This window comes from Sorghum bicolor, chromosome 4 (genome assembly GCF_000003195.3).
Source record: "Sorghum bicolor cultivar BTx623 chromosome 4, Sorghum_bicolor_NCBIv3, whole genome shotgun sequence".
Taxonomy (NCBI): domain Eukaryota; kingdom Viridiplantae; phylum Streptophyta; class Magnoliopsida; order Poales; family Poaceae; genus Sorghum; species Sorghum bicolor.
In genome coordinates this window covers 60,728,429-60,755,836 of record NC_012873.2, presented here as the reverse complement: position 1 = coordinate 60,755,836, position 27,408 = coordinate 60,728,429, and the positions used below count along the sequence as shown (strand labels likewise).

At 44.1% G+C, this 27,408-nt stretch overlaps 3 protein-coding genes across 5 annotated transcripts; 2 read left to right on the top strand and 1 right to left on the bottom strand.

The window, feature by feature from the left end:
• Positions 7,446-8,334, top strand: LOC8071790. The gene has a single exon (XM_002454352.2). It carries the CDS (start codon positions 7,616-7,618, stop codon positions 8,177-8,179), a length of 564 nt encoding a protein of 187 aa, XP_002454397.1. The 5' UTR covers positions 7,446-7,615; the 3' UTR covers positions 8,180-8,334.
• LOC8073833 (thioredoxin reductase NTRB) lies at positions 12,347-17,292 on the top strand. Its single transcript, XM_002454351.2, has 2 exons — positions 12,347-13,414; positions 16,825-17,292. The coding sequence occupies exons 1-2, from the start codon at positions 12,490-12,492 to the stop codon at positions 16,893-16,895; spliced, it is 996 nt and encodes a 331-aa protein (XP_002454396.1). The 5' UTR covers positions 12,347-12,489; the 3' UTR covers positions 16,896-17,292.
• On the bottom strand, positions 24,169-26,978 carry LOC8073832 (AT-hook motif nuclear-localized protein 25). Of its 3 annotated transcripts, XR_002451741.1 has the most exons (3): positions 26,413-26,975; positions 24,674-26,143; positions 24,169-24,572 (listed from the first exon to the last, which is right to left on the bottom strand). XR_002451741.1 is itself a non-coding variant. In XM_021458172.1 (2 exons), exon 2 carries the CDS (start codon positions 25,979-25,981, stop codon positions 24,995-24,997), a length of 987 nt encoding a protein of 328 aa, XP_021313847.1. In that variant the 5' UTR covers positions 25,982-26,143; positions 26,260-26,978; the 3' UTR covers positions 24,477-24,994. The 3 variants fall into 3 exon arrangements, 2 of the variants coding, with proteins under 2 accessions (XP_021313847.1, XP_021313846.1); XM_021458172.1 differs by having other exon boundaries at positions 24,477-26,143; positions 26,260-26,978; XM_021458171.1 differs by having other exon boundaries at positions 24,477-26,143.

Sequence of the window (27,408 nt, the reverse complement as noted above, 5' to 3'; positions counted from 1 at the left end):
CAAGGGCGCTTCTGCGAAGCCTGCAGGCTGCGGCGCTAGCGTTTCCCTGCGAGGTCGCTCTCACTGGACGGGGCCGAAGCACCAGGTTCCTTTCATGGGTCCGGGCGGCAAGGCTTGCGTCAGTAGGACTGCGTAAAAATGTGTAAACTGACGTACCCCACCACCGATGCTTGCTTATCCAGATTCTCCTAAGCTTTCATACCATTTCTTAGGCCTTATTTAGTTCTCAAAAAAATTTATAAAATTTTTTAGATTCTTCGTCACGTTGAAACTTACGACACATGTATGAAATATTAAATAAATGTAAAAAATAATTAATTGTACAAATTACCTATAATTTAAAAGACGAATATTTTGAACCTAGTTAGTCTATGATTGGACAATATTTGTTAAATACAAATGAATATGCTACAATGTCCATTTTGTAAAAAAAATAGAACTAAAGTGGGACAATGGCGGTCTCAATGTGATTTCATCAGAGTTTTATGAGCATTAAATATGCTGATATGACACCGTATTGATGAAGTGAGAGATGATAATAGTTTCTTGTGAGCAGAGACAGGAGTTTCATTCCCATGAAACTCTTATGTACCATTTCCAAAATCAGATGCGTTGAAAAATGAAACATGAAACTCCATTAAAACTGGCCTGAGAAAGCATTGTCAGACGCCGATTTTACGCTACCAAAGGACATGTTTAACTGAGCTCACCCTTTCCTGTTATAATTCTAAAGCACAGCTACAGCCTACAGGTCCTGCATGTTGCTTCATACTGGGATAAAAAAGTTGACCTGCGGTGGGATAGAGAGGATCATTATATAAAAGGGTAGTTTTGCTGAGTACAAGAATTTGACCGTATTGTTTTACCACTGATCTTCGAAATACTCTTTGTGAGTGAACTTTGAAAACCCCTGTCACTGACAAAATCCACAGTATGCTCAACTAGTTCTTACAGTAAGGTCGCTCTCAGGGGTAAAACGTACGGTACCTTAAGACGCATACTGGTTGATCAGGTTAGGTCAGCACATATACACCTGTATACTTACCATATTCCAGATTATCCATTGCTCATCAGACGCATCAGCCCCAATTTCACGATGCTTCTTGTTCTCTTATAGAAATGGACTCTGAAATTATTTCTGTTCTCCTGCGTGACAGCAAAAGAACAATTTAAAGTGTGTCAACTGCATAATAAGAATTCAGTGCCAACTCAGACTTGCGTAGGTTGTTTTAAATTAGTCTGCTCAAGCAAATTTCCAATACTAACAAGCAATCCCCTTAAATCAGGAAGATTGATTAGTCAAGATGGACTGGTCACTGTTCTAGTCATGTTTACCAGGCAAACACTGTATTAGACACAATTCAACCCCCTTTTTTTCGTTTTTCAGACTACAATCTTCAGTTAGCATCAGTAAATGACTACACGGTTTCCAAAATAAGCATCAATGGTATTCTTTCTTGAAGGACTTGTACAGTTGTACATCAGATGGCGGCAACACACTACTGGATGATTTACCATTCAACGCAACCGTCCACATTGTGTTGGGAAATCTGTATATCTTTCCATAAAAACATTCAAAGATAACTGATCAGATGTACAAGAGCAATAATGCACGCTTTGCCATTGGACATTTAACAACAGCGCCTACAGAACATGCCTCTTATCAGATTGACAGAAAAGAAAGCAGCTTTCCATGTGAACACAGTATAGTATCTTGGCGTGTGAAGTCATATTTAGATCACTGCTAATTGATAGGGAACAGGAGAGGCGCAAGGCCTCTACTGGAATTTTATTTAAGATAAAAGGTTACAAAAGGATTAATGCTAATTGATCGATTATCTACCATTGTAGTGTGTTTAAGTCATTTGGAATAATCAGCCAGTATAAACCTTTTGTTTCCCCAAAGTTGGAACTGAATTGAACAACAGACACCAGCTTGCAGGTCAATTACCTTACTAGATGGATCTTCCCTGTTGTCTTGTGTTCAATAACATAAACCAGCATTTTTAGGTTAATACTATAGTAACATTCTATATATTCAGATTCAGCAGATCTCGCCCAATGCAGGAAGTGACCGATTGAACAAAAGCTTCCACCATAAGTTCAACTCAAGTTTGTAGGGAATTATGATGTGAACTTGGTAAATAGGAGAACCACTAGAACAAGTAGAACATATTTAATTAAGCAGTAGGAGAACCACTAGAAGTTATACCTTCTTTATTTTATTTGTTTCCTTTTTTGTTTTCCTAGTTCTCTCTGTCTCTGGTAAAACTCTCTTTTTAGTAAAGTAGTAGAGGATCACCCCCTCCTAATTTCTACATATGACCTTTTAAAATGGTTGGGGATGCTTCCTAACACCTCCTACATATTAAAGTAATTTTTGTACTGATGAAATGCTTAAACGACAAGCAGCGCACTAATCGAGTGCTTCAGTCATATAGTATTTTTGGCATTAATAGTAAAAGTACAAAACTTAGGCAATACTGTCAAGTGTCACATGGTTGGAAATATTCACATAGTTAGAAAATTGAGGGAAAATCACAATTTTTCTTCAAAAGAAGGGGCACCAAACCATTGTTCCAACAAATAAAGTTATTAAGGTTGTAGATTGTCATTTCTTTAGAATGAGTAGAATATAGATACTAGAAGGATCAAAGCGAACACATGAGCAAGCATGTGCATTCAACATTCAAAGAATCAATGTTGACTAGGAAAAAAACATCGACGGTACCTTGTAAGAGCTGCCAGCGTAAGCAAATTGTGTCAGTATCACGATTCCAGCACAAAAAGGCAGCATTCACACCTTGTATGGCCCAGGTGCATAACCTTATGTCCCAGTTAATATAAAAGTTGGTATCAACTTCTCATCAAATTTTTATTGTGTAAACAGCAAGTAGCCAATTTGCATTGTACGCCACCAAATGTTTCGTAAGGAGACAATAAGTGTAGCCAGTAACGACAGAGCAGTTGGGTTTGGGTCCAGAGGCCAATAGAGGGTTTTTATAAAGTTTGGAAATTAGGGTTATATAAAAGTTTATGTCAATTTTTAGCTAAAAGAGTACAAAAGGTTGAAGGAATCAAAGTCGCAAAGACTTCGCTAGTCAAACGCTGAATGTGCGCAACCAACTTCAACGGGTTACAGGTTGAGATAAGATAAACAAGCACTGGCAGTGGCACTAAGCAATGAATTAAGACTAATTTCATATAAGTATAGAGAGTTCGGTCGGTCGATACGGACAAGCTTATGGTACGCCGTCATGTACTGTCCGAACAAGGCGGGAGTGGACAGTACAGATAAACATTGATTAGTTCCGAAAGGAGACAGATAAACAATGATCGATCAGAGAGGTGGGATAGGAGAGGATCAGAGGAGACCGACATGACATGCTGCTGGTGCTCGACCGGAGAAAAACGCCCTTTAAAGTATGGCTCCCCGTCGAGGCAATTCAGCGAGCACTTGAGCGGCATGACACCAAGCGTCAAGCGACACTTCGCGCACGTCGTGCTTATGTGTAGTACTTAACAACATATCAAAAGGACCGCAAATGGGGTTTGATCTAAGCAAGTACAAGGATGTACTGCTACATGCACGATCAAAAAATGGAGAGTATGTCGGGACCCGCGCTTGACAGCGGTTGAGCGCAGACAGCTCCTCCGCATCCCCGGTAAATTTTGTCATATACACCGTAGGTCCCTCCCTTTTTAACTTTTGCTCTCGCCTCACTGGCTCAGAAGCTAAACATACTTAGATTAAATTTATATTAAAATTTATGTTATATAATTAGTAGTAATAGATAAATACTTTTTATAAATCTGCAGACAAACCATAGCAACAGATGTCTAGGGACAGACAGTAGGTAGCATCTGTTGTCGGGACTCTGGAGGAGGGAGACGTCCGAACCTGATCCCCGGCTCCCAGTTCACCGGTGTCGACGAGAGACGAAGCGCAATCGGACTCGGTGGCTGTGGCTCGCTCCGCGGACAATCAGTAGTAGGCCCGTGGGTCGTGGTTCTTGTGCGCAGCTCCACTAGCAGCCCGTATTGGCGTATCGAAGCTTCCGCGCCCGGACCTTGCGTGTGAACCTGCGAGGCCTCGGTTTATTGGGCTGGAGCGTGCCCTGCTAAGGCTCGAAACTTTGGTGGACACGGGCTGGTAAATCCATAACCTGGGCTCCGCTTCACATCCACTGATCAGCTCCAGCCGGTTTGAATCAATCGTGATGGCCTGCTGGGCGTCGGAGGCCCATGTGAGGCACGATGGACTGACTTCCTTCCTACTTCCTCCATCCCAAAAGAAATAGAAATCTTGTTTTCCCAAAAAAAAAATCAACAAATCTTAAACTAATCAGATATATATAAAAGTATACTAATATTTATACTCTCTTCATTTTCATTTTTGTAAGGTCGTCTAACAGGGTCAGGCCGACTTTGGCTTCACTCGCCACCAACACTATGATGCTACTGTGTATGTGTACGTATATTGTAGCCTGAAGATGCTTAGCTAGAAGTAGTTCGTGTGGAGATGAAATGAGGAATGAAGGGAGGCAGTGAAGCCAGTTTTTTAAAAACTTCACCGACTTCTTCTTCATCTATAAAGAGCATCTTCGAGAAATTCTTTTTCTTAAAACCATAAAGTTTTTCGACTCGTAAAAAATATTGAAAAGAATAAATAAGGCCATCTCCAATAGTTTTTCACAGTTCACTCTTAAGATAAGATAATTTTACATCAAGAATCCTATACTGTTTCTAAATTATCTAATTATTTTTATATATTTTTCTCTTTTTACATTTGTATTAGGAACCTTTTCTACTCTTTATTCTTTCTCACATCCTTCTATCTTTAGATTGGCTGATGGATACGACATGAGACATACGGATATATCCACACGGTCGGTATATTTTTCCAAGCATAGAAAGATTGGGAAGTGGGTTTAGGAACCGTTGAAGATGTGTGTGTTTTTTTTCTATTGTTGCTAAAAGTACTAGATTGATAGGGTTTAATGAAAACTCTAAGAGACGTTCTGATATCGAACAGTATGCTTATGCGCAACGATCAAATTAAAACCAGGATAAACCATACCAAACATTCCCTAAGTTACCTCTCATCACCGGAGGAGCTATTGTTTGTGTTGAGCGGCATTATCCCAGGAAAAATTCCAGCACCTCTAATCCTAAAGTGGCATGCCTTTTGTGCATGGAATAGAATGGCCTCCAGCCTCCAGGGCAGTGGCTTCTCGTGCAGTAGGTTACATTTCAGTATTCCACCTTGCAAGTGAGCTAGTCCTCCTTTAGAGTACAAGTTAGATTGCCATGAGACATGGTTCACAAATGCAAGTTCTAGCAGCTACACACACCCTAATAAATTGGCATAGTCACCTACTGATTCAAACTTCAACCAAACTCCTGCTATGTCTTTGTTAATGGCACACCACCACGTGCCGAAAGAACACGTGTAGCGGCATACACTTTGTTATTACTAGTTTTGCATCAACAAACCTTTTGGCCGGCCCGACGAAGACGAACAACAACCCACCCGCAACGAACCAACGGCAAACGTGGCGCCACCACCGCACGGCGCACGCGTCCCCCCCTGCAGCCACGCTTATCCTCCCCTTTTTTCTCGTACGTTCCCCGGCTCCGAGAAGGCGTGTCCCCTTCACACGGGGATGGGCTGGGGGACGACGAGCGCGCGCGCGCGCGGTCGTAGGTGAGCGGCCACCGGGACACGCGCGGTCGTGCCGGGCCGCGAGATTCCGGCGCAGCGCCTGCGAAGCCGCGCGAGAGAGGAAATCCCGCGCGTGACGCGTCGTCGTCGCGCGCCTCGGCCTCTCCTCGAGCGCCGGGCGCCATGTGTTCCAGCGTCGCCCGCCGCACCGCACCTAACCCCCTCCCACCCTTGTGAGAGGTGACAGCTCCCGTCCCGTGTCGCGCGAGCGAACGAGCGAGCGGCCACGCTGGGGCCTGGGGCTGGCGGTGCGGGCGCGACGGCGACTGTGGCGCGATGGCGTGGTCACCTGGCCTAGCGAGCCTGTCACCTCCGGCCAGATCTGCGGTTGAGACTAAACACGCAGATTTAGCGTCGGATTCGCCACGGATGGGCCTGAAAATTCTAGAATGGGGCGTCGCAAATGTCGATTTTCGAGGGGGGTAGTTTTCAGGTACCTGTACCACTGCAGCACTGCTAGCTGGGCGGCAGCCGGCAGACGCTTCTGTGTGTGCTTTGGTGTCGAGTTCGTTGAGCGGAATATACGTTGATACGTGACAGTGAGGGGCACCGGCGAGCGATCGCACCAAAATATTTTGTTTACAAGTCCGGACAAAGGCGACCCCGCTGGAAAATCGCATCGCGTATCCGTACACACCACTTCATCATCAGATGCTAGTGTTCTAGCTAGTTTATCCAGTTCGTTCGTGGGGTAGTAGTCACAGGCAAGGGAATCTAGGTTGTCTGCAACAGGGTGGTGAATGCACGGCAGGCGGTGCCGCGGTGCAAACAAACAAGCACGCTCCTGTTTCTCGGCACAAAACCACGTCCTCGTGTACCGAATGCCCAGCGATCTCGTGACAAATCCCCAATGGTTAGTACTAGTTAAAACTGCGCTTAATTGGTCAGCCACCAAACAAACTTCCTGCTGCCTACGCCTTAAACTATACGTACTAGTTAGGCCCTGTTTAGTTTTTTTTTTCATCTTGTTACATCGAATTTTTGGACGTATGTATAAAACATTATATATATATATATAAAAAAAAAATTAATTGTACAATTTATATGTAATTTATGAGATAAATCTTAGTATATGTTTGGACACTAATTGTTAAATAAAATAAAAAATTATACGAACTAAACAAGACCTTAGTACCTTCAGTATACCCTTATACTTTTGTCAGAGCAGTGTACTCCTACTTCATTGTCCATTGACGAAGCGACCGACCAAACTGTGGCAGTATACGTATACTTACGTAATGCAGACATGCAGTTACATATGTACCGTGCTTGCCGGCACGTAAAAGCAAGAAGTGTATATATATACTACTAGTAGTACATATATACAAATACAAAAGCAGCAGGGCGCAGGGCGCACGCATACATGTCTGCTACTGACCCTGTCTACTGCCCAGTGCACGGGGAAGGTTGGTCGACGATCGCGGCAGCCAGTTACGCGGAAGGAGACGGCGGCACATTGGCAGAGTGGCATGGCAGCTCACGAGCCTGGCCGATTCACATTTTACAGGGCCAGGTCACTGTCCCTGGCTTTTGCTTGTCCGTAATGCGCTCGCCCCGGCAACCCTATCGCGTTAAACCCATAAGCTAATCCTGTCATGTCCCGGGATCCCCCGTCACTTTCACAAAAGGCCCGATTCAAACCTACCTTCCTGCCGTGTTCCCTTGGCCACGAGCGCGCTCTATATATACGAGGGGATCCCTCCTCCGGCTGGCCGGCCACCACTTGACCTGACCACACCACCGGCACCACGCACGCACGCATAGCTCACACGAGCCTGCTGCTGCACGAACAGGACAGAGAGACACATTGCCGGCTTGCCGCCCTCTGCCTCTGTGCGTGCCATACACTGGTACACACACACGAGCTCCAGCTGCTGTGCGAGCGTGGCAATGCAACTGCAAGCAAGCAGGAGCAGGATGGCGGGCTCTTTGCATCACTCGCAGTCGCCGGAGAGCTACGTGAGGCTGCAGCAGGGCCGGCGGTGGCGACGGGGCGCGGCGAGGGGGTTCCGGCTGTGCCCGAGGAACCGGTTCTCCGTGCGGCGGCTGCGCGCCGAGCTGCTCACGTTCCTGGGCCTCGTCGGCCGCTACGTGCGCCTGCTCGTGCGGAAGCTGTCGACCACGAGAGGCGGCGGCGGCGGCGGCGGCAACGGCGGCTGCGCACGGAGCGGCAGCAGGAGGGTTCTCGTCGTGACCGGGGGGGCCGGGAGAGACAAGGCGCCGGTGGCGGCGGCCAGCAGCAGAAAGCCGGCGCCGTTCATCGCGCGGTCCAACTCGTTCTACTCGCAGGCGATCGCCGATTGCCTCGAGTTCATCAAGCGCAACTCCGTGCCCGTCGAGGACTACGGCAGCGTCAGCGCCAGGAGGGAGCACGGGCACGGACACAAGATCGAAGAAGAAATGCTTTGCTACCCGAATGGCGTGGCATGTTTGGGTGTTCCCAATGGAGCCTAAAGATGTGAATTCTGATACGTACACGTACCACACACGGATGTAATAGGGAGTTTGAAATTTAGAGTTGCAAATGTTGAACTTTTTGATGACATGTTCATTTGCGCACGCTACCACATTTTTCCATCTCCCCGTGTTTAATTAATATTTTGTTAGTAGAGAGTGGACCTTAAACCTTGATGATGATGATGACAGTGTTATTTCAGCGAACAACGACCGTTCAGGTCTCGGGGATTAAATTTGGGAGAAAAGGACGGGACTCGAATGATCGATGAATTTTCAAACTCGGTTTCGTTCAGCGGCGTGCAGCGAGGAGTGGTAGTACGATCGACGCTGAACTGGAGCCATTTCTTAATTTCGCCATGACCCGTGTGCGTTATTCTTTTCCTAAACAATAAGCAAGTGATGACGACGAGAGTGATCTTTTGACGAAGCTTCTTAATCTTTTCGTTTATGTGTCCAGCTAAAAACGGGATGGTTGAAGTTCCAGAAAAAAAAATAACAAAGTCCAGTACTGTGTTTTCTTGAATGAAACAACTAAAAGCATCAGTTGGGGAGTTGTGTGGATAACGCTGGTTTGTCATTGGTCTTAGCTACTCTGTATTGCACGATTGGTCTTAGCTACTAGTACTTGGTATTGGACTATTGGTCCCTCGGTCTCGGGTATATATCACGATTCTAGTTGGCGATTTGGCGTGACTGCCATTGTGTCGTTCCAAAAAAAAAGTACACGAAAGTCTTACTACCATGTTTTTATTTCTTTTTAGAATTACAACCTGTAAACACATGGTAAATATGCAAACTAGTCTCCTCGTGATGGAATTGACTCTGGACATCGGTTGGGCCATAGTCAATAGAAAAGCCCAGCATGGCTCGAAAGTGGATTAGTATGGGCCACGCGATAGCCTTGTTTATTTGTTTTTGTTCCAGTCCATCGGAACAAAACGCTGCATCCGCACCATTTGCGAAGTGCGAACAGAAAGGGAAGCGGCGGGTCTCTTTGCTCAGGCTTCTTTCGTTCGCTGGGTGAATTTTGTTGGTACTGTAGCACGTTGTATTTATTATCAATTATTGTTCAATAATGAACTAATATTTAGAAGGTTCGTCTTATAAATTACAGATAAATCGTACAATTAATTATTTTTAATCTATATTTAATGCTCTAGACATGTGATACAAGATTTAATATGATAAAAATCTTATTTTTTTTAGATTTCATGTATAACTAAACAAGACCAACCATCTTTCATCCAAAAGTGGGCAATCCGCAGTCGGCTGCGTGTTCCTATGCGCGTGTTCGTGATTCTCCCACCTATAACCAAAGAGCATCATTTAGAAGGCCCTGCCTGACTTCTGATAGAAAAAAAAAGAGTAATAAAGCAAATGCGCGTACCATTACCAAAATATAATGAAGGGCAAAAGACAGATCACAAAAACAAGATATCTCCCGGGTGTCTCGAGCCATACCGCGGAAGCTTCTCGTTGCTACGTTTGTTGTTGAATTTCCATGCGAAAGACGAATGAAAAGCACCACTGCTCTCACCAGCGATGCCTGGAAAAACAAAGTTGTTAAAACTCAGTTCTACAATGCGATGTTATAATTGTATGATCTTATAAGCACAGTCACACCGATTCATTGCTAGGGGCTAGACCTTGATGTGATCCTCGAAGATCTGCCGGCCAAGAGAACAAACTTGTTCCCATCAAGTACCTAGGCCTTTTGGGTTTTTTTTGTTGTTAAAGTTTAATATGGATTGTAGTATTTTTATCTTATTTAATAATTAGTGTCCAATCATGGACTTATTAGGATTAAAAGTTTTGTCTCGCAAATTACTCTCTAGCTGTATTTTTAGTTTTCTAAATAGTCTATATTTAGTATTCTACCAGCAAAATATGCCCGTGCGTTGCTACGGGAGCAAATAGACGTTTGTAAAAAATGAGCACTTTGTTATATTTATTTGTGTTTTATCCTTTGTATTAAATTTGACAATTTTTAAGCTTTTATAACTGACTTTGAAGCAGACTGTCCATATATAGTTTATATACATGCTCTTAGACTTTTTAGGATTTTTATTTCACGCGCAATGGCACCTTATAGTCTCTGGTTGAAAGGAGCCTAATAAACTTTTGAATTATGATTCATAGATTTGATTTCGATTTTATATAGATTGTATAAGTTTGTGTCAATTTGTGCATTGTTCGTGAAAAGATAAGAAGCTAACAATGCACTTTTTATTGGTAAGCCGAAGTCTATGTAAATCTTGAGATTGATTTTTATTGTGCGTTGCAACGGGGGAAAAGCATCAAATGGCCATAGAAAGTTATGACATAATGTTACATTCTATTTATGTTTATGTTTTTTTTATAAAATTTAAAGTCTATAATTTATTTTATTGATAACCATGACATCTATGGTATTAGATAGTTAATATTTAAAATAATATATAGCTTGGAGACATATTTATTTAATAATAATAACAGAAATTAGTCAAACCTTCTCTTACTTTAATATTACCTCTTCATATACCTTAGGATTATATTAAAAATGAGAAGTTTGTTAGTAGCTTTATTTTGTTATTTAGATTAGGATTTCTATGAATATGATATATCAGTTAAATGTATGTAGATTATAAACACATGGACGTATAAAGTGTTCATATGACATAACAACACATCATACAAAGGTAGTGTAAGTATCCTCAAGCATAAATTTAGTTAAATTAGTAAATCAGTAAGATATACAGGAACTGTGCTAAAACTTTTACCACAAATCAAGCGTCATATTAAATAGGCTATTATAAATTTTTCATAATAATTGAAGCAAGATAACTACAATTTTAGTTTTACACTAAAAAGTATAGACAAGCATCTACCAGCAAAAAAATATACTAAAATTTGTGATTTTTTTGTTTACTATATGGATCTAAATATGTGGAGCTAAACAAAACTTGTTTTATAATTTTTAGATTTTTCTATAAATTACTATATATTTATTAATTTTTATAGAAGATTTTGCATTAGAAACCTAAAAAAGATTCTATTTTTTTCCTCTTCCTGTACGGGCCGATTGTGATGCGGGCAGTCTATACATATTTTCAAACATTCCATACGACGGGAGTTAAACTTTAACTGAGCTAACCAGATGAGGCCTAAGCCTCACAAGGATGATTTTTTTTGCCCTTATAGGACAAATATGGGGGAAGCTATCTTTTTTTTTAACTAGGGGAAGCTATCTTCGTGATTGACAAGTTAGCGAGTGTTTAATTCCCCTTTTATTTCAAAAAAAATTGAATTTTAGTTTATCATTTTGCATAATGAAACTAAATATCATATAAATTTTTTGACTAAAAGTTAGTTATTCTCCATTTTAGATTTTGACCTCAACAGACCAAAAAAAAAATCCAAAAATGCCTCAAGTGACTCTCACAAGGGCAATAAGTTCTACATTTCAAAGTAGTTGGCATTTGATATTTTGCATTTTATGGGGACTAAACACCCCCTTACCGTGGCTCTTGGCTGTCGAGTTAGGACGACCACCTCCAGGCTAATATATGCCTCTGTTGACAGTAGAGGGCGGCAAGACTATCTCAAAGCTCAACTAGATTGTTTTAGTTTCACACTAAAACTTAAATTATATTTTAATTGATCATCCTTGATAAAGACTCATGTAATACTGGTGCGAGCATCATACTTAAAACATCATTTTCAAAAGTACAATGTACGTTCATATTTATATATTATTATAATATTGTTTATTTTTCGATGTGCAAGTATTTATCTAGTAGTTTAAAATTGGCTCAACATTTTTAAAATTTTAAAACTTTACTCTCTCTGTTTCTAAAAACTTTGACTCCTAGAGCTAGAGTTATCTTAAGTCAAACTTTTAAAACTTTGATTGATTTTTTTTAAAAAAGTTAAAATTTATAGTACCAAATTAATAATATTAGATTTATCATATATTATATTTTTATATGATATTTATTTTATGTTATAGATATTAATGTTTTTTATAAAGTTGGTCTAGGAAGTGAAGTTCACTAGCCCGTCCACCAAAAATGTATAATTTTGATTTTTTTGACACATGTACGTGTTTTCGGGGGAAAAAAAAAGCAACGCGGTCACCGATTGGCTGGTCAGCTGGTGTGGGCTTGAACACTTTTTGTTCCAGACTTCCAGTGGCCACACTACCAGAGGCCGACGAGGTGTGAACTGTAATTTCAGATTTCAGAGGGCGTAGGCGCCCCTTTGAGTCTTGACACCGCCGCCGCCGCCGCCGCCGCCGTGAAGCCAAGCAAAACCTCGTAAGCAGAGCCATGGAGGGATCCGCCGCCGCGCCGCTCCGCACGCGCGTCTGCATCATCGGGAGCGGTCCCGCGGCGCACACCGCAGCCATCTACGCGGCCCGCGCGGAGCTCAAGCCCGTGCTCTTCGAGGGCTGGATGGCCAACGACATCGCCGCCGGCGGGCAGCTCACCACCACCACCGACGTCGAGAACTTCCCGGGCTTCCCCAACGGCATCATGGGCGCCGACCTCATGGACAACTGCCGCGCGCAGTCCCTGCGGTTCGGCACCAACATCCTCTCCGAGACCGTCACCGCCGTCGACTTTTCGGCTCGCCCCTTCCGCGTCACTGCCGACTCCACAACCGTCCTCGCCGATGCGGTCATCGTTGCCACGGGAGCCGTCGCGCGGCGCCTCCACTTCCCCGGGTCCGATGCGTACTGGAACCGCGGTATCTCCGCCTGCGCCGTCTGCGACGGTGCCGCCCCCATCTTCCGTAACAAGCCCATCGCTGTCGTAGGCGGCGGCGACTCCGCTATGGAGGAGGCCAACTTCCTCACCAAGTACGGCTCCCACGTCTACATCATCCACCGCCGGAATACCTTCCGTGCTTCCAAGATCATGCAGGCCAGGGCTCTCGAGAACCCCAAAATCAAGGTCGTCTGGGACTCGGAGGTTGTCGAGGCCTATGGCGGTGCAGACGGCGGCCCACTGGCTGGCGTCAAGGTCAAGAACCTGCTGAACGGGGAGGTCTCGGATCTTCAGGTGGCCGGCCTCTTCTTCGCCATCGGACACGAGCCGGCGACCAAATTCCTGGGCGGGCAGCTCGAACTCGATTCAGATGGATATGTTGCAACCAAGCCAGGTTCCACTCACACCAGTGTCAAGGGGGTCTTTGCTGCTGGCGACGTGCAGGACAAGAAGTACCGCCAGGCCATTACTGCCGCTGGATCAGGTTTCACTCTACTGCTCTATGATTATATGATTTTGTCTTTCAAGTGATTAATTAATGTTCATACATATCAATCATGGGAGCTACTATTCCCCAGTGAGTTTCAATAGAAACCATGAAGTTTAGTGCCCAGCTCAGTTTTTGTTAGTAATGTAGTGGGACTGAGAGTACGAGGCTTCAAAGAGGGAATTCTTTAAGACAATAGGTTATTCTCGCTTTCCAGTAACAACAGATGCATTCCTTGATGATCTGAAGCAATCTAATCTCTGTATCTATGTTACAACATTATCCAAGATGTGACTCTTATAGTTATACAAAACAATCCCCCAATACCTCCCCTATCCTCATAAAACTATTATATTGGTGGTAATACTTTTTTCTTACTCCAGAAGTTTCTGCATGCCTAATGACAAATCTGGTGATCTGGTTTCTATATAGGGTAGTTTTCAACGTTGCAGTCAACTAAAAGATTCCTCAACTTAGGGCAACTGAGCATATGGGGATCATTTTTGTGATTCCAAGTTGATGAGGTTTCAGGATTGTCCAGTTGCTACTCCTGTTCACTTATTTGGGCAAAGGCAAATGATTTATTTGTACTGCAAATCATATGGGACAATAAAGTCAGGATGAGGTTTTAATAACAGATAAGTTCCAAGTTCAAGTCTCCTGTATTCTCGACTTAGAGCTCTGGATGGGCATAAATTTAATAAGACTAAAAGCTGTGCTAAACAATAGCAACTAGAGTCTTGGTTGAGAAATACCCCAAAGAAAACATTTAGGTGCCATTTGGATGCACACTGGGATAGGGTTAAGGATATAGGCCAGGATATAAAAGATTGGGTTATGGATAAGGATATGTACATTCACCCTGTGTGGTGTTTGTTTTGCACCGGGTTAGGGATTGGGAAATGATTTTTGAATGGTCAAAATGTCCTCACCAAATCAAAAGAAACATTATTATTAGCACTGTTAATTGGATATATAATATTTTCTTCATGCCTTCGGCTGAGAACGGAGATCCTATCCCGGTCATGACCCATCCTCCCAACAGGATACATTTGGTGGGAACTGAGGTGCTTATTTCCCTAACCCTTTCCCTCCCTGTTTCCCCTCTTGCGAAACAAACAGCAGAAAAAGATACCCCAACCAGCCACATTTCCCTTTCCCGCCCTCAAAAGTGCTTGTTAGCTTAAAAATGCTCCAGTTAAGATATACCAGATCATTTGAAATGCTTTAAATCAAAGGATTCAAATTATGATAATTTCGACTTGGCAAAGTGCTCATGAACTGCGCAAATAATTATGCTTCATGCTGGAGTGGTTTGTTAAACTGAGAAATAAAACCAGTAGTGTATCTTATATATACATCAAAGAGTTAAGAGTTACCTGTTTTCTCTAGGAAAGTCTGCATACTAGATGTATCTGCTCTGTACAAATCTGTTAGTTATTCGTTAACCTTAAGTCCTTAATTGCCTCGTAGCTCAGTTTTTGGGTTAGCAATGTAGTAAGAGCATGAGGCTTCAAAGAGGAACTTGATTTATGTACAATAGGAATTGTTTATGATGATTTGAAGCAATTCAATTTCTGTAGTTTAATGACAAATTATCCAAGATGGCAAGATGTGACTTTAACATATGAGGAATTTATTCAAAATAATGCTATGAAGTACTTTAATGACAACTTTGGTGATTTGATTTATATATGTCCATCATTATAGTATAGTTTTATACACAGATAAAAAAGGGGTACATTTCAGTGTGCAGTTAACCAAATGATTTCCAAATTTAGGGCAATTGAGCATATGGGGAGTGCTATTGTGACGTGGTAATTTGGGCTGGTAGACTAATATTTGGAATATTTTATTGCATTTCTTCGAAGTTGATGAGTTCAGGGTTATCTAGTTGCAACTCCTGTTCACTTATTTGAGGCAAAGGCTAGGTATTATTTCGTCCGTTACAAATTATAATACGTTTTGACTTTGCTAGATTAATTGCTTTTACTACTATGTATCTAGACATAGTGTATATATAAGTGCATAGCAAAAGCTATGTACCTAGAAAAGCCAAAATGTCTTATAATTTGGAATGGAGGGAGTACAGTTGTACTGCAAATCCTATGAGAAAAGAAAGTCGGAAATTATTGCATACATGGATACATGGATGAGGTTAACAAACAAGTCTCGAGTTTAACTCTCATTTATTCTTGAGAGCTCTGGTTTGACATAAATATAATAAGATTAAGTTCTGTACTGATGAACAATATTACAATAGCAAGTAGAGTCTTGGTTGAGATATGCCCAAAAGAAAACCATTTGGTTAAAAAATGCTGCAGCTAAGATACACCAGATCATTTAAGATGCTTTAAATCAGATGATTGAAATTGTGACAACTTCTACATGGCAAAGTGCTCCTGAACTTCATGCTTGATTGATTTGTTAAACGAAGGAATAAACCAGTGCAATGATTTACACTTTAGAAAGAGTTAAGAGTTACCTGTTTTTTCTAGGAAAATCTGCACACGAGATGCATCTGCTTTGTACAAATGTATTAGTTATCGTTTGACCCAAAAAGAAATACATGCATTTACTTCTGGTTTGATTTTTAGCCAAAATTTCATGTGATTCAAAGTAATAAATCTGTTACTTTCAATATTAGCTGGTAGAGTCTTGGTTGAGATATGCCCCAAAAAAACCATTTAGTTAAAAAATGCTGCAGCTAAGATATACCGGATCATTTGAAATCCTTTAAATCAGATGATTGAAATTATGATAAATTCTACATGGCAAAGTACTCCTAAACTGCACAGATGATTATGTCTACTTCATGCTTGATTAATTTGTTGTTAAACGAAGTAATAAACCAGTGCAACGACTCCTTAAACTTCAGAAAGAGTTACCTGTTTTCTCTAGGAAAATCTACACACAAGATTCATCTGCTTTGTACAAATGTATTGGTTATGGTTTAACCAAAAAAGAAATACATACATTTACTTTTGGTTTGATTTTTACCCAAAATTTGATGTGATTCAATGTAACAAATCTGTTACTTTTAATATAATTCTGAGGACCGAGTGAGGGCTCAGTTGGCTAGCTCCGACTGGGGTCGAGCTGCCCACCTGTGTTCGAGCTTTGGCTGGTGCGGGTGCCTCACCTTCTTAAGAGTGTCTGCTTCTTAAGACTGTCCAGGAGGCTCCACCGTGCTTTCTAAAAACAAAATCCCTGCAAATATAACTGTGCATCCGAATTCGCTAGAAGATTAAGAAATGTGATTCAAAGTTCTGACCTCTGATATCCTGTGTCTCAATCTCTTGATAAGATCAATCTAGTAAACTAGCACTTGGTGGTTTCAGCTGTTCACGTCCTTGTGGATGCGTGTGACCAATAGCTAATTATTTATTTACTTGCGGATGTTGCAGGGTGCATGGCCGCATTGGACGCTGAGCACTACCTGCAGGAGATTGGTGCACAGGAGGGAAAGTCTGATTGACTATATCTGGGTGTAGCAACCAGCAGTCCATCGAATGGTCAGTTGCCGGTGCTGAAAGCCGCCCTGTGATGTGCGTTTATGCCATGGGTTCTCATGAACTCATGATTGAAGAACCTGACGATTTATGCTGCTTAGTATCATACATTCTTATCATTAGGATCCAGAAGTACGTTTGAACTGTCTGGGCTTCTATTTACTGGATACAGATTCATGATTACTGTTTTGAAGTTTTTGGCCTAGATATCTCTATTGCTCAAGTCTCATTATTGTGTTAATGGTGGTGTTATGCTGAGCTCATCTCCGTCACTGTTGAGCCTCTCAGCTTCGTTTCTTTCTCTTTCTTTTCAGAATACATTGATATTTTCATTTTTGAACGCAAACATTGATTTTGTCTTGACGTGCAAAATTTTAAGTTAACTTATTAGATTTCTGCACAATGAGTTTTTTTTTATGTTTTATTGCAGTAACTTATAATCCTTAATTTGTGCATAGAATAAAGGAACGTTGTGGGTTGCATGACAATAATAATGAACACAACGTTGCATAAGCTGTACCATAGTTCTTAATTTGTAGTGTAGGTTATATATGACGCAGTTGTTTTATAAAACTTCTCTCTTACCTCCTATATCATCAGAAGTCCTATGTTGCTATGTATGAGACAACATGTGTGACTGCTTACACAATGTTACATGCTTATTTACAAAGGCGGTTTTTTGCCCTTAAGGGTACATATTCTCACTCTCTTCTCAAAGCGAATCCAATGGGTGGAAAAGTGAACCAAGTGATACTATATGCGGGAGATCCATATTCGTTTGGCTCTTAGATTACGCCTTTATTGATCAACATGGCGTGTACAATCAATAGCTCGCGTGGCATAGATATGGCTTCACATATGAGTCCCTGTCAGCTCTACTCCTTTCTCTCCGTCTTGTTTCTTCATCGTCTCTCATGCCCTGTGCACTGTCTGGCTGTCTCCCCTCGGCGACCCATCCAGCATCAGCAGCTCGGTAGTCGGCACCAGGCACCAGCACCGCGCCTCTTGTTTCTGGGGGAACACGAGCTGCCCTACGACGCAGCCGAGGTTGCATGGCCGGTCCTCAATCCTCCATCGATCTGCTCCATGGCCACGGTCTGGGCTTGGCCCATTTTCTCGCACAAAGCCCACAAGCACAGAACCTAACTCTTCAGCCTTTCCGCACCACTTGCTTCATCCTTCGTCGACCTGTGACAGTTCCATGGCCGGCTTCCGATAAAATTGGATTAAATTCATAAATTGTAGTGGAGGAGCAGCAGCCTGATACTTTGCTCGATCATTGGGGAGGCTTAGATTGGAAGCTGCTGCTTCTTGCTCTTTTCTGTTTAATTTTTTTTTCTGATTTGGGGAAGAGATGAACAGAGAAAGGAAATAGTAGTTCTGCACTTCTACTAGGCTTTGTTTAGTTCCAAAATTTTTTGCAAAATCGACACTGTAGCTTTTTCGTTTGTATTTGACAAATATTGTCCAATTATGGACTAACTAAGTTTAAAAGATTCGTCTCGTCAATTTCGACCAAACTGTGTAATTAGTTTTTATTTTTGTCTATATTTAATACTTCATGCATGTGTCTAAAGATTCGATGTGACGGGAAATTTGAAAAATTTTACAAAATTTTTTGGAACTAAACAAGGCCCATCTTGAAATTTTTTTTCTGATCTCAGCTCGCTCACAAGTCACAACAACCTCACTGTAGTGCCCATCTTGAAGTGGTCGAATTGAAGGAGGTGCAGCCCTGACGGCGACGCTGGCAACAAGATGGGAGTATGGGGGTAATGACAGTCCTCAGTCCTCCACACAGCCCAATGTTGCAGGTCCCCGGCGCTCGTCCTCCACACAATGTCCAACGCGCCGGGCCCGTGCGTCACGCCGTCACCTGGGATCCACCTTCGTGGTGGTGTGTCGGACGCGGGACGCCATCCTCTGGATGCCATGGCCGCCGCCACCATTGGCATTCCCAAGATCCTCGCTCTGAACGCCGTCATGTCGGTGAGTAGTACGTCAGGAACTCAGGAGCTCCAGCAGCGTCGCCGCGAGACCGTGCCGTGCGCCTCTTCGTCGGCGAGGCGGAATGTTCGTGTACCTCGTGTGTCCTCGTCTGTGCGCTCAGCCCGACAACCTTGGTCTTTGTGGTACGCGCGCGGACGAACGAGCGTCAAGTGTTGATGTCCACTGGCCGGGAGGCCGAACCACCGCGACCGTCTTCCACGTCGCACTCCCGATTCTGCCGTTGTTTTGAACATATATGGAGTATTGTAGTAGGGGCCATCAACAACTGTTGGCGACAGAGAAACACAGGGGCATTGCAAATGTAGCCAAGCCATTCGGTCCTCGCATGACAGACGTGTAATATCTTCGCTCACCCTGGGTAATATCTCCGCCATGCGAACTGCTCACCCACAGGTAATCTCTCCGCTATGCTAACTGCTCACTGTATAAGGGCACTCACATTGCAGACTCTATCATAGAGTCTAAAGTTATTTATTACCTCGAACAATGTGGACTTGGAGTCTAAATAAGACTTAGAGTCTTATTTTTTCTATCTCTTTCTTCAATAAATATGCTGTCACATCAGCAAAATACCATAAATAATATGTAATTAAGTGTCTTAGACTCTGTGATAGAGTCTTGCATTGTGAGTGCCCTAATACCACGCTGGATCTAAAGAGCAACGTGCAGGGTATTCTTGACACGAAGATCGATCGGTCAGTCACCAGCTACGGTTAGATTGTCCGAGACTTACGTTTATAAACAAACCATAAAAGAGTAACCAATAGTGCTTGCGTAACAAAGAACGACTAACTTTTAGACAAACTAGCAAATGAACTGTTGAAACTCTCACTCAAGAGAGATTAGGGAAGAAATAAATAGGAGCAGATTGCTTTTGATCGATTATGTGTGTTGGGCATCTTTTTGGGCCATGCACCTTATATTTATAAGGTAGGGATGGCCTTACCCTGAAAGGGGTAGAAAATACTTGCAAAACACGTTAAAACACATTTAAGATCCAATTTGCTATGTAGAAACTAGCTTGCTATAGTTGGTTGTCAGTTTTACTGTGAGTCCAACAAAGAAAATCATCTAAAAATTATATTAAATCATCCAAACTCTAAACGATGCAATCCATATACTCTCTCTATTTCAAAATAGAAGTTGTTTTCGCTTCCCGAGAAGTCATTTTTTTCAACTTTGACCAATTATATATAAAAGAATATTAATATTTATAATACATAATTAGTATTATTAGATAAATGTTGAATATACTTTCATAACAAACCTATTTAGAGATATAAATGTTGCACATATTTTTTCTACAAACTTAGTCAAAGTTAAGAAAGTTTGGCATGCACATATCCTATAATGACTTTCTTTCTGGGATGGAGGGAGTATTTTTCCGATTAGTTCAATGAGAGGAACACAGTAGTGCAATCCATTCTTTTGTTTGAGAGAATTGAAAGTCCAGCCTGGGCGGTTTTGGAAATGAGCTAGTTAAAGCCGTATATTTGGTTTTGGTAATTAAGACAACTAGTGGACTAACCTCTACTCTAGTGATGTGTATGAGATAGGTTAAGTCCACACCAAGGTTGAACAAGGATGACAATCATGGAGGTAATGATGGTGCCAAATGGTGATCAAGTGCTCAATTCTTCGAAAATAAGAAAGAGAAAACAAAATGCAAGGACTCAAGGCAACGGTATAAGCTAAGACATTTTGTTTTACCGATCAACACGTAATAGATAGTCGTACTATTAAGAGGAGAACTCGAAGTTCAAAATGGTTGTCGACGTGCCACTAGGTGGATTGACTCCTTGCATGTGCATTTGACCTAGTAAAGACATGAAAAACCCTTTAAAAAATAATCATAAAAATACTAACTCTCGTGCACAAGTGTTTGGAACACTTTTTGAGTTGGAACATTTGTGAAAGGGTAGAAGAAATTATGCTAAGGACGGCCATCAAGGTCGTCACACCCTAACATGGGCATCAGAACGACGTGATGGTTAGTCCGATGACTAACCCTAGCGTGGGGCGCTCTAAGTCTCGTTGTCGGATCCTAAGGATTGGTCCAAAGGCCTCGATCATGGCAGTGTTGAACCAAACAGTTGCACTATTCGTTCACACTGGCCCCACATGTCAGATGAGGGTTTGGCTCAGCAGGCATCGTTGGACCCTAAGGTTTGGTCTGACGCAGGACACCAGCCTAGTCCGACGAGAATTTCGACTTTTTGGACCTCTTTACATGGGGTCAAACTGAGGGAGTTGATGATGCAACGATCATCAGACTCTAGGGCCTCAGACCATAAGCGCGCTTAGCCATTGGGCACCAACTGCCGATTTTAAACGGCTAGTGATACGTGGCAGTAGCGCAAGGCATTAGACCCGTGCACAATGGTCTGACGGGGCCCCAAGAGGTCCGATGACGACTAGATGGCAACGAGCACATTACCCATAGGCAGGAGACATATAGACCCGCACTCACAGGTTGAATCCCAAACCCGCACCCGCAACCCACCACGGGTAGAAGTCTACACCCACGGCCGTACCCATAGGCACAAAATACCCACGGGTGCACTTGTGAACCTTCATAATAATAATACATGCATAGATTATAGAAAGGAGTTTAAGTATAAAAATCAAAACTACCTAGCACTATACCAACATAAAAATGGTTCTTTTATATATACAAATAGATACGAGGGAGGAAATCATAAAGCTAAGTTGCTTTCTTTATATATAGTATAAGAAGAGACCTACATATCACGAGATTAGAGCGGGTTTGTGGGTGAAGCGGGCATAGGTACAAGTTTTCTATGTCCATAAGTTTTTCAACTACAAACCCGTACCCACACCCGCGGGTATAAAGTTGCACCCCATACCCTCGCCCTATCGGGTTTTTACTCATGGGCACGCGGATAATCTACCCATTGCCATCCTTAGATGTCGTGGATCAATGCAAGTACTTGTTTCTTCACCTTAGCTAGGGTATCATAGTCGTCAACTCATCACTTGCCCATCACATTCACTTTGTCCCTCGAAGGTATTTTCTTGCTACCTTCACCTTATCTAGCCATCATCAAGTAGGCTATTGTCTTCTCAATTGTTTTATATACTCTATCTAAATTGGCATTGGGCCTATAGATGGCCCCTATTTTCAGAGACGAACCTCTTAGAGGCACACCTTTTGTTAATTGATTTAGGAGGAGTGTCTCCATAAATAGTCCGACCTCTGAAAATCACGAGTGAATTTAAGAGACTCTCATTTCCGTTTTCAAGCCATAGGATGAAACAATCTGGTCACAATGGGTTCCCATTCCATTTCTAAAGCATAGCACCGAAGGATTATTATATATATATCAACTGGCAACAACGATATACTAGCATACAAATTAGAAGCATGCACATATATATAAAGAACATAGATAAAGAAAGGTCCTCTATGCGCATGCATGTGTCAACTTATAGAGTTTAATATACACATTAAATGAATGCAGAAGCATATATTTTTGTTTTAAAAAAAATCTCTCCGGCCACACTTAACCCCCGGCCTTGCTAAAACATAGTGCAAATAGGTCAGAGAAAATTCTTATTGTTTTGTAGCACACAATGTAGTATATATACCCATGTAGCACGCGTATTTTCAAATTAGGTAAATTTATAGAAGGAGAAGCAAAATGAAAAATGTGATTACGACTTTACCAGTCTGAGCCTCGAGGCATAATGTGAGACAGAAAAAAATCGAGAGATCAAGTTGACACAGCTGTGGGAGCAATGGGAGTTCACAATTTAGTAGATAAACAACTTCTTATATATACTAATGTTTCACTTTATATTTTATGCTAAATTATACTCTTGTTACAGAAGAAATTGACATAAGCAAATTATCAATTGATGTAGTTAGGTATAGCGTCAAACTAGATTCGCATGACGACGGCTGTCAACAACGACAAGGCCATGTTAATATTTTCTGCGGCGCAAGCATTTTATCATGGATTTTCCAAGTCAGGTAAACCTTCAGTTCAATTTAAATATCATCACTTTATGTTGTTTGGATGATTTTGACAGAGATTGAAGCATCTAATAATAACGATACTACTGAAAAAAACTGATCATTATATTGCATGCAAACAATTGCAGCAAATACATTATTATAGCCAACGAGTTTTATATATTGGGTTAAATTTCAACTGATATACTAATCACAAGAAAGGGCAACATAACTTCATGAAGGACCATATTGTTGGCAAATTAAGCTCGAAATGAACCAGCATACACCAATTCAATTAAAATACTGTTCGTCATATATATGTATAGAAGTAGTACTTATATATATATATATGATCGAGAAAAAAAGCTAGAAAATGTGCATCTTGGAGCAAGAGCAAATGAGCAGTACCACCTCATGAAGTGCAGCAGGGTCGACAAGTGGACATGCATGTGGAGAGAGAGAACCTTGACCAGGCGCATTGTTGGCATCTCTCTCCAACGACAAAAGTTTCCAAAGCCATGAGCAAGTTCCAAAGCTGGATGGAGGCTTTCTTCGCGCGCGCTCCACAAATTATGCAAAAGCGAAAGCTTCCTCCCCTTTTCCATTTAAGGGCCGGAGCAGCAGGAGACGGACCCCCCTTTCCCTTTCCAGAATTGTGCATTTGTACTTGGAGGGTGCAAAGATGCAGATGCAGGATCATTTGTTTGCTACTTCTGCTTCCTGCAGCGTCAACTTTAGTCTTGGCGTCTTATGCATGGTCATCAGTGACCAGTGTCCCCCCCACCCCCACTGCAGGTTTTGTGATACAGTAGAGTGCTGCAGCCAGCGGCAATGCGGCATCACTGAGTCACTGCCACTTATTTGCACCTCTACCCACATGCCTATAATATTGGCTCTACTCCTACGTGTATCTCAGACACATGACTCCAGAGGCCATTAAAATGCACAGCAGGTGAAACAAATAGACACAGAGGGACAGAGACAAGGCTTTTTGGTCTCTCTCAGGACCTCGCATCCTGCGGTCCTGCCAACCAAGTACAAAAACCAGTGTACTCATACTACCCTGTACGAGTACTCTTCCTCATACAATTCGTGTCTAACGGAAGAATGAAAAATTTCTATTATCTATTTTGGACACGAATCTCAGAACAAATTTTGTGGTCAACAATGCAAGAGCATGTGCCCTTAAAGGTAAAGAAACTGTGTTTGGACGAACCGAGGAAGGAAGGAAGAGCTAGATGGAAAGGAAGGAAAGAATCAAAAGAAGGCAGGCAAGCAGGCATCTTTTATTGAATCTTGAGAAATAAAAACACAATCCTGTTGGCTCGAGTTTATCAGCTATATTTTTCTCTCACAACAAATTAGTGAACAATATTTTTAACTATGACTTTTTTGACAAGCCACAGTAGTCTAGACCTACTTGCCTATATTTCAGATATTGGAATAAGCTAACATATTTGACCTAAGTAACGCTAGGTTGAAACATGAAACAATGACTAGAGGTTGAACCTTTCAATATTTGACTCACAATTATTGTATGAGAAAAATGAAAACATATATGTGCTGAAAGCGACCGTGAAGGAGTTGTTGTAGTAATGTATGGGGTACAGCGATTGTAGAGGGAGATAAGCAAATGGTTTATAACAGAAACATCATTCTACAGCAAGAGATACAATCAGAATATAATAACACAAATACAAATGAAAATGAAAAAAAGAAAAGAAAAGCTGGAAACACAAAACATCGGATCTCACTGACCTTTAGTTTATTGAGCTAGCTCTTGCATGCACCCAATCTCTAGCTTCCTCTTATCCCTGATAAATCATCGTCACTACCTTCTTAAAACACCTCATGATTTGCAATGCATCCTCATGCGTAAACGCATGCATTATACTATAGCACCCAGATGAAAGGTCTCTCCTTTGAACAATAATCCAGCATGAATATACATGTCTCAGGCTCAGCTCCATTAAGCCTAGCTTCAACTCCCGGTTTCAGATGGCAAGAGTTTCTTGTCGGCACCATTTCAATCTTCGTGATGATCGATGTGGATGCGAATCGGGTGTGTCAAGGCATGGATCAAAACGGTGGCCGGACTCCGCCGCCACCGCCTCCACTCCAGCCTCCGAAGTTGTCTCCCGGTAGCTGGTAGGCCCCTACATTCCCAGCGAGGTTGTAGAGCGACATGCCGCCGCCGCCGGCGTCGCCTCCTCCGGTCACACCAGAGGACTGAGACGCCGTCGGCTGCTGACCTGGGGGTCCAGCCGACTGCGCCACTTGATCTTGTGGTTCGGCTCCGGCGGCAGCCGCGGCTGTCTCCTCTTCCTCCCCCTCCAGCGGGAGCCGCTCGTACACGGCGTTGGCGAACGACGCAGCCATCAGGACAACGGGCCCCGCGGCGACCAGTGGGCCCACCACGCTCCCGCCGATGACCTGGCCCTGCCCGCCGGAGAGGAACACCGTGAGGCCACTCGCGCCGGGGGGAGCGGGCGGCGGCAGCACGGTGCCGGTGAGGGAGAGGATCTCGAACCGTCCCCTCAGCGTGGCCACCATGCTCCCGGGGGGCGACGCGCCGGGCTGCCTGAGCGCCACGTTGACGACGGCGCCCCCGCCGCTGAGCACGCACACGCCTCGACCCCGGCGGCGCGCGTACTCCGCGACGCAGTCCACGACGTCGGCTCCCGCGGCGACCTCGAGGACGTGCGAGTGCAGCGCGTTGGGGCTGTCGCGCGTCACGATGATGGGCGGCTTAGGCTTGTTCTTGGACCCCGGCGGGCGGCCCCGCGGCCGCCGCGTGGGCGTGCCCGACCCGCTGCCTCCTCCCCCGCCGCTGCCACCCTCGACTGGGACCAAAGCCGACGAGGACGGCTGGTCGCCGCCGCCGCCGCTCCCGCCCGCCTCGGCCTCGCCACCGACGGGGCTCTTGTCCGGAGACATCTTGTGGTGGTGCTCCATCTTGACGTGGGAATTGGGCGACAGCGGCGACGGCTGCTGCTGCTGCTGCGGCCGCAGCAGCTGGTGGAAGTAGCGCGAGCTGCCGCCCCCGCCCGGGTCCATTCCCGGCATGGCCGTGTCATCTGGCCGCTCCCACCACTTGCCGGCCGCCAGCTTCACGGTCTGGTGGATCGGGCGCGCTCGTCGCGTGCAGCAGAGCTTCCCTTACCTCGCCAGCTCCAGTCGCCGCCACCAGCACCGCTGCACCACGGCTAGACGACCTGCAGCCTGGACCTGGACACGGCAGCAAAGCATTCGCCCCTTATTACTTAATATAAAGCATCTTAATTTGCATGGCACAGTGCATCAGAAAGCGCGAAACCGAGAAACAACGATACAAGCGGCGGCACCTTAATTAACACGAGACGAGAGATCTTTTCCTTTCCGCTATTCTGAACCTTTTGACTTCGTCTTGAGACAGGACTCTAGCTAGTGATGATGATGGAATTGCAGATGCACTACTAACAGGTAAAGACTTAATCTAGCTATAGCCTGTTCTTTACCTCCGGCAGAAGCGAGCTAGCTTCTCCTCGACGACGACGCTGTGTGCTGCACAAGCTTCGTTCTTCTACCTTTAGCAACACCGGCCTCGCTCCTAATACGACGAGAAGCACCGACGAAGAACACGCCCTCCACCTCGTGAAAGACAGCAGCAGGCTGAACTGAAAGACACACAGCCTGCCGCAAAGGGAGAGAAGACAGGCAAGGAGAGGCTGTGCGTTTATAGGCGCAGGACGAGCTAGATGGAAGGAGGGATCGAGAAGAGAAGAAGGGTCTAGAGACGCGCGTGGCGGCGGGTGCGTGGTGGTGCTATAAGGCAGGCACGGGGAGGATCAGAACCACCGTACCGGCCGGCGCCGCGCGCGGAGGGAGGGAGGGAGGAGCGAGACGGGAGAGCGAGCGTGCGGCGTGCGCGGCGGCCCCGAATTAAAGGCAGGGCGAGGGCGAGAAGGTGGAGGGGGACGGCGAGGGATGGGGGCCGGCCGGGGTGGCGCTGCTGATAAGGTCCCTCAAACCTGCCTTTCCCTCTCTGCCCCTGTCTCTCTCTCTCTCTATCTAGTCTCTAGTAGTACTAGTACCGCCTCCGTGCGGTCCGGCCGGGTCCAATGATCCAATCCCTTCCCACCCACCCACCAACTCCCCCGTTTTTACTCGGCGGCCGCGGGGGGCAAGCCAAGGAAACTCCAGGCCGCCGCCGGGCCGGCCGGATACCAGCGTGTAGGCCAGGCAGGCGGTGGCGGGCCAGGAGCAAGGAAAACCCAGCGCCGAGGCCCGCGCTCCAAGCAACACGCCGTGGACTAGTTTGTCGGGATTAGTTGAACGGAAGGAAATGCAGGGCAGGCAACTAGGCGATCGCGAGCAGCAGCCGACGTGCGGGGCCGAGTATGGGTCGATCAGACGGCCGGCCGGAAGGGCAGGCGCCGGGACCGGGATCGAGCGCCGGACTGGGGGCGCCCGGCGCCGGACTGACGAGCGGGAAACGTCTGGTACCAGTGTAC

Excerpts from the sequence above, each read along its gene's own strand:
- LOC8071790 (XM_002454352.2), top strand. The coding sequence starts at position 7,616 with ATGCAACTGCAAGCAAGCAGGAGCAGGATGGCGGGCTCTTTGCATCAC.
- LOC8073832 (XM_021458172.1), bottom strand. The coding sequence starts at position 25,981 with ATGCCGGGAATGGACCCGGGCGGGGGCGGCAGCTCGCGCTACTTCCAC.
- LOC8073833 (XM_002454351.2), top strand. The coding sequence starts at position 12,490 with ATGGAGGGATCCGCCGCCGCGCCGCTCCGCACGCGCGTCTGCATCATC. Across the intron at positions 13,415-16,824 it reads CATTACTGCCGCTGGATCAG|GGTGCATGGCCGCATTGGAC; the intron begins GTTTCACTCTAC and ends CGGATGTTGCAG.